At 39.1% G+C, this 15,929-nt stretch overlaps 3 protein-coding genes across 6 annotated transcripts in view; 2 read left to right on the forward strand and 1 right to left on the reverse strand.

Annotated features, from left to right (window-relative positions):
* Positions 1 to 7,646, forward strand: part of rnf220b (ring finger protein 220b) — a 32,853-nt gene extending 25,207 nt beyond the window's left edge. The window contains 9 exon segments of the mRNA XM_080473253.1: positions 1,012 to 1,055; positions 1,380 to 1,461; positions 1,862 to 1,958; positions 2,251 to 2,310; positions 2,855 to 2,928; positions 3,063 to 3,147; positions 4,674 to 4,782; positions 6,196 to 6,270; positions 6,936 to 7,646. Coding sequence (XP_080329379.1) covers positions 1,012 to 1,055; positions 1,380 to 1,461; positions 1,862 to 1,958; positions 2,251 to 2,310; positions 2,855 to 2,928; positions 3,063 to 3,147; positions 4,674 to 4,782; positions 6,196 to 6,270; positions 6,936 to 7,007 — 698 coding nt within the window. The 3' untranslated portion in view covers positions 7,008 to 7,646.
* A 230-nt stretch (positions 7,647 to 7,876) lies between these two features.
* On the forward strand, positions 7,877 to 14,567 carry guk1b (guanylate kinase 1b). 4 transcript variants are annotated; one of them, XM_080473260.1, is made up of 10 exons: positions 7,877 to 7,980; positions 8,243 to 8,604; positions 10,488 to 10,603; positions 10,788 to 10,829; positions 11,180 to 11,305; positions 12,451 to 12,547; positions 13,146 to 13,284; positions 13,494 to 13,578; positions 13,651 to 13,736; positions 13,850 to 14,567. In XM_080473260.1, exons 3-10 carry the CDS (start codon positions 10,492 to 10,494, stop codon positions 13,880 to 13,882), a joined length of 720 nt encoding a protein of 239 aa, XP_080329386.1. In that variant the 5' UTR covers positions 7,877 to 7,980; positions 8,243 to 8,604; positions 10,488 to 10,491; the 3' UTR covers positions 13,883 to 14,567. The 4 variants fall into 4 exon arrangements, with proteins under 4 accessions (XP_080329386.1, XP_080329388.1, XP_080329387.1 ...); XM_080473262.1 differs by lacking the exon at positions 11,180 to 11,305 and having other exon boundaries at positions 7,883 to 7,980; XM_080473261.1 differs by lacking the exons at positions 7,877 to 7,980; positions 8,243 to 8,604 and adding an exon at positions 9,959 to 10,356.
* obscna (obscurin, cytoskeletal calmodulin and titin-interacting RhoGEF a) overlaps positions 14,568 to 15,929 on the reverse strand; it is a gene marked incomplete at its 5' end in the record, with an annotated part of 42,099 nt that continues 40,737 nt past the window's right edge. Inside the window, one exon of the mRNA XM_080473092.1 lies at positions 14,568 to 15,423. Within this exon, the coding sequence (XP_080329218.1) occupies positions 15,243 to 15,423 (181 nt within the window). The 3' untranslated portion in view covers positions 14,568 to 15,242. The remainder of the gene's footprint in view (positions 15,424 to 15,929) is intronic.

The raw sequence follows: 15,929 nt of genomic DNA on the forward strand, positions 1-15,929 counted from the left end.
TGATGTGGCTCTACAGAACTCCCTCACGGCCACACCTTTCCTGCTCCACATGAACTTATAAAAGTCAAAAAAAAAAAAAAAAAAGGGTAAATCAATACATCATCAATGCAAAATAAAGTGCTATTTCTACTCACTGTATTTAAGTCAGTAGTATTTTATTTTTCTGAGTCATTATAATGATACCAATTTGAAAAAAATGAAGATTTTTTTGATTAGTCACTGCGAGTAATTAAACAATTGCGTGAGTACCCTAACCCTAATCCTATTTACACAAGTGATAATTTTTGTAATGCCCTGATGATCACGACAATGAAAGTCTTGTAGTATTTGATCATTGTTTTTAAACTGGGTATAAGTGTGCCCTCGCTAGTTCACTTATATTTCTATTGAGTGGTTCTACTATTGAATGTTATATTTCTTTCTGAACAGTTTTAGAAAAAAAACCATATTCAAAAATAAATAAAACTTTCTTTTAACATGTTTTCACTAGTTTGGATCGCTGTAATGATGAACATGAATGAAGACGAAATGTGCATTAGAATTGTTTAAATGACAGAAATGTTAAAAGCAACATTAAAGTGATGAGGCCTAGAGTTTATAGGAAGATGATGCATCAGTATAAATTATATGTCGTAAGATGAAAAATACATTTTTTGACACGGTACTTTTTATCTAGTCCTCTGAACTCTTTTTTATATTAGGCTTCCTCTATTAATGCACCACAAATGAAATAACTTTTTTAATTCAGTTATTGCAATAACTTTGCTGTTCATCGCTGTTCATATCCTGAGTTAGCCTGATGAAACACTTAAGCACGTCACAAAAACAAAAGTTTTCATTGAAACCCGTTGCGCAGTCCATCTGTCAGGTATATATGAAGCAACGTATCCCTTAGAGTTCACAAATCCAATGTAACTTTAACCAACTTTGTTACTTTCTATAATTTCTATAGAGAACTGAAAACCAACATGAAGTCACTTTTTGTTTTCCTGTGTTTCTTTCTGTTGACAGTCAGAATTGGAAAGCTGAAGAGAAGGAAACCAGAGGATGGACAGGTACACTTTTAATCTTTTCAGCATTTATTTCCCTTTCATTTTTATTGTAATCTGAGGTGAATGAATCAAACTGAGCTGCGGTACAGAGAATGTCGCTGGTCCAAACCCCGAAATATTGTTGACAGGCTTTGTTCACGTAACATCACGATCACTGTCAGCGCGCTGTGTATCCATGTGAAAACACTGCCGGCGTTAGTTCGCAGCTATAAAAATGAAGAGGCAGATACACAGCTTGAGGCTATTGAGGATATATAGACATATTCATACAGACAGTGCAGTTGTGTGTTTCATTCGTATGTTTACTCGAGTGTGTCTGTGTGTTAGGAGGCTTCAGCTGACCCGCTGCCACTTGAGGACAAGTGGAACGAGAGGAGAAGGATACAGATGACGTCTATTGGCTTTAAAGGTAAGCACAAATCATGGTGTGCATGCACGTGTGTGCGTGCCCGAGGAACCCATGTGTGTGATCTTGCTCAGTGGAGGGTGAAAAATGTGACTGAGTGGCAGTCGAAAAACCACTGAACTTTTCAGTCCAGATTACAGCCGAGCTGGATGCCTTGAAGGTTAACTTAAAAGTAACGGTTTCCTTTAACCGAGAAGGAAACTCTGACCTGCAAACTTGTTACACACAGACTGACAGAAACAGGCTGAGGGGCAGAGAGATGGACAACGTGACACTTCATTTGGACCTAAATGTTCAGCTGTGTGCTTCAGCTGGTTCACAAGTGTCTTTGTGTCTTCCTCTAACAGTTTCTTTGTTTTCATGTACATTTCTTCTTCTTCTTTTGTTTTTTTTGGGGGATCAGGTGCACTGTTGGTGAGCACAACCTCTAAGGAGTGTCGAGACAGTGATGCAGATCTGGACGTGGATGGAGACGACACTCTGGAGTATGGCAGAGTGCAGTATCCTCCATGCTTCATATATGAAGTCTCTCTCTCTCGCTCTCTCTCTCTCTCTCTCATACAAACTGGCTCAAGCTTAGCATGTGTCGAATTAAGATTCTTTTCATCGTGAACTGAGTGAAGTAGAACTTTCATAGTCAGCACATTGTGAGAGTTTTGCAAAAGATAAATGATACACTGGGAATAAGAGTAAAGAACAAGTGCACAAAATTGTCTTAGATTTTTAGCAGTGGGAAAAATGGTTTTTGTTCCCTTTTTTTGTTATTTTCTTTTTCCTGACCTGATTTTGCAGATACACAGACACAGATGTGATTCCTTGTTCAGGAGAGAGCTCCAAAGAGATGACGGTGAAGTATGTATCCAACCCACTGACATCCAACCATAAGATTACTCAACTTTGATCTGAAATAATGAAATGGGGAATTTATTATCTTTAATTCAAATTCAATTGGGAAAGTTGTAATAAATTCTTGTGCATCCACTCATTAATTTTATATATGCAGTTACTCAGCAAGTTTACTGGACACTATTCGAGCTGATATAGAGAGCTGTGTGTCATCTGCCTAATTATGGCAGGAGATGTTGCAATGTTCCATGATTCGCGACAGAGAGAGCCTGGAGATATTAAATGAAAGAGGCCCAAGGATGGAGCCTTGAGGAACTTCACAGGTGTTTTTCGTAGATTCATAATTGCTTATTGACACAGAATAGTCCTTGTCCTGTCTCGCAAATAACATTAAAAAGTAGAGACTGTATTAACTTCCCTAACTGAACATGAGGGATGAAGGAGCCTGGTTGTGAGCATTATGAGTTAACAGAGGAATTTAAAATTGTATTCTATTTTACAGAAATGTTTTAGGGAGGCTTTCAAACTGTGTGCTTTGTTGTGTTTGCAGCAGCAGCAGTAGCAGCAGCAGCATGCTGCCTGACTCCAGATTAAGCATCGATTTGCCCAAGTGGTCAAATGATGGTGAGTTAAACCAACTTTGAATGTACTATTTTATTCAACAGTTAGAAGTAAATAAACTTCTTAAAATAATTTCATAGAAAGAAATGGAGTTTGCTTGCTTATGTGACTCTCATTTAATTGTTTTGTTCCTACAGGGAGTCCATCAACAAGCAGTGGGGAAAAACTGGACGTCAACACAGCTGGTCTCCCCAAAAGCTGCAAAAACACTGAGATAGAGATGTAAGTTTGTATCCCGTCAGTTGGCATTTCTCAGGAAATGTATTCCCAACTCTGTGAATAGCGTTTAAACATTATTGTCAGCTTGGATCCCGTTTGTATTCATAAATTCATTAGTGTTCTATACCTACTAGACTGAGGTCTGCAGCTAGAAACAAGGCGAACGGCATGATGCACCCTGGACGGGCTAACTTCAGGTCTTGTTAAGAGAATAAATACACTTTGAACCACCTGTTGGAAAAATCCAGCATGGACTTGACCTAGTGCACAGGGACTCTGAAATCTATGTATCTATGAGGTCAGAAACTTGGTCAACATGTAGGTACTCTTATTTGTTTGCCTTTTCAAAACTAAATTATATGCCACACATTTAGGTATTATGTTTGCCTTGAGAAAATCCATGTTCCAGGGAGAACATTGAAGCCTTGAAGAGTTCGGACACAGAAAATTGTTGTTGTGAGGTGGTACTGCATCGCTGTGGTATCCCCCTGCTAATAGGCTGTCTTCATAAGATAATGATATACTGCATTTGTAAAGGTGAGGTTTTAAAATAATGGCTAGACAAATACATTTTAAATTCATGTTATTATGGTAAAATACTAATGCATTAGAGCAGCAAGCTTGTTAGTGTGTGGGCATCAGGAAGGGAATCTGAATCAAGATCCTCCATGAGAACCCAGAGGACAGAGGTAGAAAGATGATTTCATTATCATTATGGTACAATACATTTGGTCTTGTGATCAGTAAAGATTCTGACATAACATATCTAACTTTGGAGAGGTGAAATTGTCCTTTCTGTACAATCTGTTTGTGAGTCTTGTTGATGACTCATTATAAAAAATTTGAACTGGAAAATAAAACACGAGCTGCAATCATTCAAAAGTCAAAAGAAAAATGATCACCTGCCACATTAAAGTTTTACTATTTGTGAGTTGATGGAGGGAGGAAACATCTGCATGTTTATTTGTGTGTCAGCCAATCACTTTTCTGTAAAGTACAGGTCCCACCCTCAGTTCAGACTACCTGCCCCTGCTCCCACCAGTGTGATATACAATACTGTATCGATGCGATGATATCATCAATCAAGGTCATAGCAGGCATCATACCATACCAATGCATCATACTTAATGCATTGTATCGTTGTACAGCATGTTTGCACATATAGTCTATCTAGTATTTTTTTTGTGCGTGTGTAGGTCTATAACTGTGAGGAACCTGACAACCCCCTCCCCTCGTCTATGATAAATGAGACAGCGGATGCAGGCAATGTGATTGCCGCTAAATTTCATGCTCAGTGTCCATGTTGGCCGGCGAACAATTTAATCTGTCTTCCATTTATAAATGACTCTCCAGTGTCTCCCTCGTTCTCACGTGTGTGTGTGTGGGTGTGTGTGTGTGTGTGTGTGTGTGTGTGTGTGTGTGTGTGTGTGTGTGTGTGTGTGTGTGTGTGTGTGTGTGTGTGTGTGTGTGTGTGTGTGTGTGTGTGTGTGTGTGTGTGTGTGTGTGTGTGTGTGTGTGTGTGTGTGTAGGCTCTCAGAAGATTCCACGCTGACAACATTGGAAGCACTTAAAGCTCGAATACGAGATTTGGAGAAACAGCTGTCTAAAGGAGACCGATTTAAATGTCTCATCTGCATGGTGAGTACGAGGACACATTTAACAGGAACATACTCACACCTCCGACTGGCCAGAACATGATCTAGATCTCTCCGAAAATGTAATCTCCTCTTCCTTATCTTAATTATTTCACAGCCAGTCTTTTTTGTTGTTTTTTTTGCAGAAAAATTGATCCACCCTTTTTTTTGTTATCCTGTTGACAAACCAAGAAAATAAAAAGAACAAACCAACCAACAGCAATGAAAACCTACTCGAGGATGTAATTTATTAGAGCACACACAGAAAAGAGTAGAAAAATGTGTAAATTAGTGATATTATTCCCATAGTCTACTTGGAGAATATATATTTGATGTTTGTATGGCAATGTGTTCTGCAGGTGCAGATAGATATGTTTTTACTAACAGAGGTGACAAATTCTTTAATTTCTTTTGAAACCTTGAGAAAAATAGTGTTTATCCTGCCTAAATTGCAGTTTTACTGATCAGTTTCACTGATTGTCTTCAGCTACATGAACTAGTTTAATTCATAATTTCTGAATGAATAAAAAGGCCAATTGTGCAAAATAAATCATTTTTCTTATTATAACTTAGATCAATAATTTTTTGACTTGATCCATGGTGGGATTAGTCAATAATGTTAATAATTAATGATTTACTTCAATGTAAAAATTGTATGTGATAATTTCTGTGAATTTAGTGCCTTTATGCTTAATTTATTAACTTTATTAGGACTGTTTGTAGAAGCACGCATTTTTTGAAGCAACAAAAATTTGAATTTAGTCAGAGACTGGCTTTGGCTCAGAGTGGGCGGTCTTCCAATTGCGAGGTTATTGGTTTGATCCGTCATCTCACTCTGTCCTTATGTCCTTTAAGAGTCTTGAGCAATTCACTGAACCTGTAATAGATCCAAATGGAGCAGCTTTTAAATTTTTTTTTTTTAAATCAGCCCTCTTTTTGTGTTCTAGCTGTGAAGAAGCAAGTTCACAACGACTGCTGCTAAAATTCACAAAGTAAAACAGTCACTACTTTTTTTATATGCAATTTTAAAGTGAAGCTTCTTTATATATACAATAATTAAGCTGTGTCAAACTCAGACAGAGCTTGACACAACTTAAGAGAGTGAAGTCCTGAAATAGCGGACTGAAACTTAACAACACACTCGAGTAAATATACTAACATATGAATATTCTGAAGAGTAAAAAATGGGGAGGATTTTTTCTTTTTTGTGATGGACTTTGTGTTGATGCAAACCTGAAGTTACACAAAGGACTGCCTGAACCACACCGGTTGATGTAATATAACGTAATTAAAGAATAAATGGTCCTAAAAAAGTTACTTTAAAAGTTGCATCTCCGGTTGTGTTTCTGCTGAAACTCTGTGCAGACATCTAGTGGCAGCCTGCGGTACTACAACTGTGTTGTGTCTGTGTTGGCAGGATACATACACCACCCCGCTCACGTCCATCCAGTGCTGGCATGTTCACTGTGAGGAGTGTTGGCTTCGAACTCTGGTAAAAATCAACAACAAACTTTTATTAAGACTGTTACATGTTCATGTAACTTAAACTTAACTACTCAGACATCATCTGTGTGGCTCGTCTTCCCCACATTTCCATTTCATAGTCTTTTGTTTGAGTCTAGGTGTGAGGAGATTGCCTTTCTATATTGCATTGATAACAATTAAAAATAAACTTTTAATGTAGTTTAGTTTTTGGGTGAAGTTTCAAACTTTTTAGTTTATATGACTGTAGAAATAAAACAAGTGGTTTATTAATGATATTCACACTTTTAAGATGCACCTAGGTTACATTCACATGACTTTACTCAAGTGTTCAAGCACAGACGTGCAATAAAGTCTGAGCAACACATACCAACGCTTCAGACTGCTCTGATTGTTTTTTTTTTCCAAAGGTGCAGATTTACTTATTGCTATTCACTCTCTGAAAAGAAAGTAATGATTTTATCCTGCCCTTCAGCTGTCCCTGTGGTATCTGATGTCCTTTTTTACTTTCTATTGTAGTTCAGTACGATTCGACTCCCAAAAGTTTCTTTATGTCTTTTCTGGACTTTGTTAACGGATTAAAATGTGCGTTACAACAAAAGCTGCATTCAAAAGCTTAAAAAGTCCAAGTGCAGCAGATGATGTGTATTAAAAGTTTTACATTCACTCTTTCAGGGTGCAAAGAAGTTGTGTCCTCAGTGCAACACCATCACTTCACCCGGTGACCTGCGGCGGGTTTACTTGTGACTCCACAGCTCCCACGAAGGGCGGAGGGATTTCTTCTGTTTTTAGCCAATCATGGGTGGAAGAAGTGTGGACAGCTGGCCTGTCATACGCCACCTTATTAACCCTCCTCTTCCTCGTCCTCTCAATCCCTACCTGTTTTACCAGTGTACACCTAACGTCCACTAACCCCAGACCGTCTGGAGTCAGGCATGTGCGACCTCTGAATTGTACATTTTACACCGTTCTGTAAATTCTTCAACCAGACTGGAAGAAACTGCGAGCTCAGGCACTGAAAAAACAAGCAGAAAAAACACTTTGGGACAATATTTATCGATTTTATAATCCGTTTTGTCTGTTTTATGAGAAACAAAAGTTGAATTAAATTGAACTGCAAAGCACATGTACATAGTTTGTATGTGTATGTTTGGCGTGGTGTGTGTGTATATGATGGCTAGCAGAAGAGGTCAGCTGTATCTACTGTACACAGATTGTCTTTGCTTAGATCACCTAATATTTGTTTAGCGCCTGTAAGTTGGAAACGTTAACAATAATCTCATCACATTTTGCCTCATTTAGTCTCTTGTTGGTGTATTTCTTTGTATAGAATCATTCAATCTGACTTTATCAACATTACAACAATAAAATGTGTGTTTAAAGGTTGTTGTTGTTGTTTTCTCACAAAATCTTCTCACCATTTTTGCCTTATGGATATTTGCTTGAAAAACAATTGGTTGAGGTAATGAGTGAAGAGAGAGATTGCCTGTATCTGTGTTATGATAAATCTTGTGTGGCGTATTCGCCTTTCGAGAAGTGGGTCAGTGCAGGATAAGCCAGACAGAGCCCATCACAGCTCATGTGGAGTTGAAGGACACTAAACCCTGCTATTCTGAGCCTTTACTGTGAGGCCACTCAGGCCCTGACACTTACAGCTCCAACCATCGCTCAGAGTGGAGAACAGCAGGTCAAGTTTACAACTGAATTTTGCCGAAACCAGGTAATGTACCTGCGTATGTGTGGAAAGCGTCAGCAGGGCCAGATGGCTCCAATTTCTACCACTTTTGTGCCCTTGAGCAAGGACTTAAACCTCTTAAGCATCTCGCCCAGCTGCTCAGTGGGCTCAATGTACAGCGGCAGCTTCCTTTTGTAGGAGATTTGCTTGGATACGTAAAAAGGCCAAGTTTGAATCGTTGCAACCATAAAACATTTATTTTGCATTTATTTTAAGAAATACATAACTATTGTTTCTGTCCTTACAGAATATTGGCTCATTGACATGATCTTTTATTGACAAACCTCTTGTCCTGTGACCTGCACAAGCGTTTACCGGTGTGGACGCTGCGGATACAAACAAGCCAGCACGCACACGTCTGATTGGTCTGTGAGCTGAAGGGAGGTGGTGGTAATTAGAGCTGACAGCTACTTCAGTGAATCACACACACACACACACACACACACACACACACACACACACACACACACACACACACACACACACACACACACACACACACACACACACACACACACACACACACACAGTCCATTAAGAAGCCTGGTTGAAGAATCATCTGTTATTGAAGGTCTCCACAACACAGACGACTCAGGCACTGTGAGAAAGGTAAGACTGACTTTTTAGTCCCTTGATTTTTCAGTGAGCCTCATATCATATATATAAGTAGAAGAAAATCTCTCTGTACATTTGCATTATATCAGAGATTATATTTGAAAAAATAAACCAATACAGCTTCTTTTTGTAAGAACAAAAACGAAAAAACCAACAACTTTAACATACATTACTGCTGGGCAAAGACATTTTGATTAATTCTTACATTCCATTGGGGAGATCTAGTAAGAATATTTGGTAAATTTTGCCACATTTAGTTTTTTTTCTAAACCAACAACAATACATTAAATAAAATACTATACGTGTAAGTAGTTGTTAATTCATTATTGAGATAGAGCTATTTTTGCAATTAAATGAATTAACCTAAAAATATGAAAAAGGTGGAAAAACTGCTCGAACATATGCAGTGTACAAGGAAACTGCTGCATTTTCAAACGAACCAAATACAGGTATGTCTGGAAAGTCATTTTGAATGTACTTTTTTTGGAAGTAACATTTTATTGGATGAATGTCGTACTAAATAGTGTGAAACCAATATTTGTGGCAGGCTACATCCCCTTCACGAAATTGTTCACTAAAAATACTGAAAACAAGAAATATGTGTAAATTTGGGGAGTTTTCTGTCTCTTTGCAATTTGATTGAATACGTCATGTGTAATGGTGACGGTGTAGTCTCATGTTCATTTATAGTCCTGAAGTATAAAAATATACTCAAACAGGTTGGGGTTACACTTCACACAACTATTAGTCTCCTATGGAGGATTAAACACGAAAGAAATATGACAAATGGGCAAATAATGATCGGTGGTGGTGTTATTGATGTTTTTCCTGAAAGCACAGAGTGAAAGTTATTGTTTTATGCTTCTTGGATGGAATTAGAGTCAAAAATAAAAGTATCACCGCTGCTCAATTGATTATCTAATTCCATTGTTATAAACATACACATTGTGGATGATTATTATTGTAATGTCTAAACTGCTTACTGAGATTTACAAAAATATACACTCCCCCTTTATGTATGTTTTCAGTTATATAACATGTAACAATAAGTGCTAATTGTATCTGACAGGCGTGTGCATCATGTCCTGCAGAGTTTATGAGTGGAGAGAGTGAAGCCATGAACTAGCGCACTGAAACTTAACACACCTGAATAAACCTCTTATCTTGTTGTGGCAGACTTGTGTGATATTAAGTAATTGTTTTTCTGTGTATTGACTCAGCAGTATCTCTAAAACATCGACCTGTCTGTAGCGCAGCAGGTAAATGGGTCACCTGTCTCGGACCCAGAGCGCCGCTTGGTCGAGATCCAATTAATCTTGCTGACTGACCCGTCATGACTTCATTAACTGGCATTCTTAGCATTGGCCTCCAGGCCGCTGGCTGTCTGACGAGTCAGCAATTAGGACACAGACCTATATTAGTAGATTAATTAAGGAAATAGGAAGTAAACAATAGTTAGTGTCAATTCACCATTAGTAGAGATCACAGCTGCAATAACAGAGGAGCGAAGGTCTCCTTTAACGCCCCGTGTGCTGGGATGTTTTTTTCGTTCTGTGGGATGATTCTAGGAAGTCGAGACGAAAGGGTGAGATCTACTTCAGATTAGTTTACCGGTGAGCTGAGGAGCTTTGCTGCCAGTGCAGGAAAAGTTTACACAAATTGAAACAGGTCTGCTTTGCAAAATACTCCACAGAGAGTAGAATTCATGTTTTAGTTGTAAAACATGTAATTATTCTATCTTCTTGGGTAAGTAGCAGCATCAATCCTAACACTGGATTTCCACTGGCTGGAGTGAATTTAATCTGCTTCTGGCACAAACCCAGACTCACTCTGTGCCCATCGCTCTCTCTCTACCTCTGTCTCGCCGTCTGACCCAGAACCATGCCAGGACCGAGGCCTGTGGTGCTGAGCGGCCCCTCCGGCGCGGGGAAGAGTACCCTGATGAAGAGGTTGATGAAGGATCACGAAGGCGTGTTTGGATTCAGTGTGTCACGTACGTTTGCATTTCTGGTACAACCCGCTGAAGAGGGAATGTAGGACCACAGGGCCTAAATCTGCACAGGGTGGGGGGGGGGGGGGGGGGGAGCAGATTTTGTGCAGGAAGACTTATGAAGCTGACGTTTTTCACCGTCTGATACACCTGTCAGATTGTTAATGGAAAACCTTATTCCTCACAGACACAACAAGAAACCCTCGACCAGGAGAGGAAGATGGCAAAGGTAGAGTATTTCTGGCTTGAAATGGGTCTGTTGGCGACACTCTTTACTTGAATTGTAGATGTTGTAGTGTCCTTACAACGTCCAAGTTCCAGATGGCTGTTTTACACCATGCAGCTGCCATGAACTTGGATTCGAACCCTGTAGAACTGTGTTAAACACACATCTCGTAGTGCGGGGAATTTGAAAAACACACTCTTGTTTGTGAGCCACACATCCCGATCTCCCCTCCCTGCCTCTAGTCAACAATGATACCCACAGCACTTCTTAACTCCCAAGTGTCACCCTGTATAGCTCCCTTCAGAAAAAAGGGATAAACCACTGTCTGTGTGCCTTTTTTGCTTTCTCCATAGGGCTGAACATACTCCCCATGCTTCTGGGGGCTACTTTACTGCCCGTAGCAGACGCCTTATCTTCAGAAGACTTAGAAATGTCAACCTCATTTTCGTGTCCAAACGAATCAGAAACCACAGATGAAGGTGATCTCAGTGTGATTCCTGATCACAGTTTTTTTTTTTTATATATATATATATATATATATATATATATATATATATATATATATATATATCAGAGGGATGGGGGTTACTTTCATCATCCTGAAAACAAAATAACAACAATGAAAAAAAAAGAAACGAAAAAAAAGACAGATTTCAGGAATCAGATAAAGACAGTCTACACTTTGGAGTAAAGAGCTTTTGAAAATAGCCCCCTGTGATGCCTCAGTAGTAAATCCCGCTTCCTGTCCCGAAAGGTTTTTAGCCCCTATAGAATGGAGAAACAAAACGGACCCATTTCCCCTTGTGGCTGATAGAGCATCAATGGTTTGCATCTGACCATTAGAGATAGAAAATATACACGGGATGACCTTTCCAAGACTTCTGCTCTGTCTGTGCTTTATACGTTTAGTGCAAATCAGACGTTTGTATGGCCTTTTATCCTTAAAAAAAAAACTGGAAAAAAAAACATATGACATTTTCTGCATTTGGCCCAAGATCACTTTAATATCCTCCCAATACTGTTTGCAGACGTGTTATCTATTTGTTTACAGCAGAGACCAGAGTTTTCCAAGTACATTTCTCCGTGTTGCCATGCTAATGAGTGTATGCTGTCCTAGTGGTCATTAGTGGCCGTAGTAGTGGTAGTAATGTGTTTGCCTCTGAAACTCTGCTGTTTTAGATCCTCCGAGGTTTTGATGTTTGGAAGATTTAGGCCTGTGGATGGGGTATGGATGATATATGTTCTGTAACTATGTTGGTACTAATGACATCTTAACAAAAAAAAACAAAATAAAAACTTATACATTTCTAATCTTTGCATGTGCTTCCCGTACAAAATTGCATTCATTTCTGGCTATTTCCCTCTTCTTTTGCAACAACAGTTCACATTTCTTTTCTCAGTGGGAACATAATTTAGAAAAAACATATTGCAAGCTATGGAGACGTGTGCACGTCAAAGTTGGGATTGCCTTTATGCGTGGACTTTCTTTAATGTGTGTGTGAGTTTTATTATTCACTACGATAACACTGGGGCCATCTTTCACTGAATTATAGTGCACTGCTGTCTGACTCACATCCTCTGGCTTGTGTCATTTTTGATTGACTGGAAGTGTTGCATCTTTCAGATTACCACTTTTCCACGAGAGAGATCGTGCAGAAGGGCATTGACAATGGAGAGTTCATTGAGAGTGCAGAGTTCTCTGGAAACTTGTATGGAACAAGGTAAACACTACTGCTACGCACTAAGAGTATCGATATCTTAATTATACATGATTCCAATGAAAGTAAACTATTTTCGATCACACTTTAGTATACGTGTACTGCACGAACAAGGTGCTAAAATGTGCCATCAATGGTTTAATTTTGATTTCTCGAATCAGAAGATACTATAGATCATCAGTGTGCCAGTGACATCAATATTGATTGAACCCAAATCAATAGATGTAAAGACGGGTGCCTTGTAGGAAACACCTCTGACTAACAAGGACGAAGAGGATATATAATAGTCTGGTGACAGATGGAGCTTAAATGGCCATTAGGTCACAAAGAGCAACACTGCAGCTCACCACCTTGTGTGCCACATTTAATCTCTTCCTCTTATTCTGAAGATAACACTCACTCGCTAAGTCTGAGCAGCTGGGATCAATGCTGCGATCCTCTTACTTTCATCACTACACATGAGCGAGCACAGTGTTGCGCATTTACAGTTTGTATAACCATAGGCACTGTCTCCCACACACACACACACACACACACACCTGCTCTGTTCACAAGTATACATTTATCTGTTTAAAACCCCCCTTTCTTTTGTTTTATTTAGTAAAGCCGCTATTGAAGATGTGCAAGCTAAGAATCTTATCTGCATCCTGGACGTGGACATTCAGGGCGTGAAAAGGATTAAAGAGACTGATCTGAACCCCATCTACATCTCCATCCAGCCTCCTTCCATGGAGATACTGGTGAATGCTCAAAAATACACTCATATTATAAAATATTCCATGTTTGGTTGTGTAGTTACATACTATATGGGAGAGTTATGTTTGCTTTTATAGAGGCGACTGTGTTAGTGTCTCATGTAAATTCTGACATTACGTTGGTTTAGATGTGGTTTCTTCTGTTTTCATCGTACAGCTCGTATGCCAATAGCAGCGCATGTTCTCTTTCTCAGGAAAAACGTCTGAGGGACAGACAGACGGAGACGGAGGAGAGTTTACAGAAACGCCTGGAGGCAGCACGAATGGACATGGAGCTCAGTAAGTTTGTGTTGCTGCTGGTACATAATGCAGAATAAAGATCCCTGAAACTGATTGAACTCTCATTTTCAGGCAAGGAGCCCGGGGTGTTTGACATCGTTATCGTCAATGATGACTTGGAGAGGGCCTATGAGGAATTAAAAGATATCCTCAATGACGTACGTAGCTTCAAAATGCCTTTTTTTTTCCTTTCTTTCTTTCTTTTTCTTTTTTGGATCATAAAAACTCTGAACAACAGTAGTATACGTATTTATGATCTCTTACCCTGCAGGAAATTCAAAAGGTTCAGGAGGCCAAATCATAACAAGGAAACAACAATCCGGCTTTACTTCTTCTGGACAGAAGAACCAACACCTGCGATTCTGAACCGAATGACAACTTCAAACATTGAAATAAACTCTCGCCTGGAGAAAGGTGTATTTTTCCCTTTTCCTCTGTATACTCAGTCAACGGTTCACTCAGTCTGACGCACACATAGAAACAAAGGACCCCTGGACTGAAATGTTTATGTTCTCTGCTTTGTGCATCAGAGGTTGTATTAGATTTAGTGAATTGAATGTTTTTTAATAGATTAAAAATAACCATAATCCAGACATTTCTGCCTGCTGGCTTAGCTGGCATGTAAAAGGAAACAACTCTAAAACTGCCAAATCCAGTGCAACATTTGGTGATTAAGTCCAGTTTGGGCACTGACCAAGTAGTTTAAAGGTTCAACATTATATATTTGTTTTTTGTTAAATTCTGCAGAAAATTAGCAACCAAATTGCGTGTAACTGTGTAGTAATTAAGAAACAAAAAACTATGCCGTTTGTATACAGGATAAATATTATGTATAAAAAACATATATTTTAAAGATCACAGAAGTCAATCTGAGTTATATGACTTAAAATCACTGCACAAATTAGATGTAAACACTGGTGTGCTATTTGTCATATGTATGCATGTTTGTACACAAATCAGACACAATAAATAATTGAGGACAATGATTTAACTCTTTTGTGTCATTTAATACTTTACTTATTAACTGTTTTGGGCAGGAAGTTCATTCCAACACACCCTCATTATGAAATACTGACATGTCCAATAGAATCTACAAGTTTATCAATTAATCATTTTTACATTGCAACCTTAAGGCACATCATTTAACGTTTTAAATAAAATACTGCATATTTGTCTGCTTTCTGCAGTTCACAGGTTAGGGTTTTTGCTTTAATGTGAAGCACAGCACAACAACGGTTTCCAAATCAAAACTTTACTACTCACGACACACTGCACACTAAATACTGAGTAGAAGTTTTATCCCTGATAGGTTTTCATATAAAGCAAAGCACAAAGGAGGCAGCACACGCACAGACGCAATGTGATATATCGGTACAGCACACAATTTAAGACACATCACATTCTTCAAAAATTGGTACACCAAAATGATATTTTAAATCGAACCCCCCCACACCCCCGACACGCACGCACGCGCACACACACACACACACACACACACACACACACACACACACACACACACACACACACACACACACACACACACACACACACACACACACACACACACACACACACACACACACACACACACACAAAACATGAAATGTCGTGAGGCTGCATGCTGCAAATGAAAGAAATTCCTCTTTATTGGCAGTGTCGCCTCACTGAGAGGCGGTTCCCTGCAGCTTTGTGCGCACCTGATCTCGTTTCTCTTCTTTCTGCTGGAGGTAAGCTTTCAGCTTGTCGGTGGAGAAACACACTTTGGAGGGCCGGACTTTGTGTGGGGCGCGATGGGCTCGAAGCCACGGGTTCTGGAGACACTCGGCTGCAGTGGGTCTTCCCCTACACATTTACATAACAACAAAGTAGGATAAGAAATACAATTATGCTTGTACTTTGCAAAAAATAAAAAAGATTCCGACACTAATAATCTTTCATACCATTTGCATGAAGAATAGATAAATTGAGCACATTATAGATATTTCATATAACCAGTTACCAAGTCTGAAAGTAATGAATCACAAATACTCACAACTGTCAATAATTATTATTTTGGGGTCATTTGAATTTATTTTTAGGTCTGTATTGGTCTGAAAATAAGCCCCCCCCCCTGAAAAGTGAAAAGAGGTTGGGAAAAGGACCAATATCAGGTTCTCGTAATGAACAGTCACTTCATGAGCAAACCAGGAGGAGGAAGAGTCAGCGACATTCTGTTCTTATTAACAAGCCATAGTTTTTATGATGTTGTATCTGAAATGCTTTGGATGGCAGTGAGAATGATGCACTGTCGGGGCAGCAGGTGGAACTGGAGCATAACTGGAGAGAAACCAGTGAGGTAGGAGATCTGT

Source organism: Lipophrys pholis (assembly GCF_963383615.2).
Source record: "Lipophrys pholis genome assembly, chromosome: 10".
NCBI classification, from domain to species: domain Eukaryota; kingdom Metazoa; phylum Chordata; class Actinopteri; order Blenniiformes; family Blenniidae; genus Lipophrys; species Lipophrys pholis.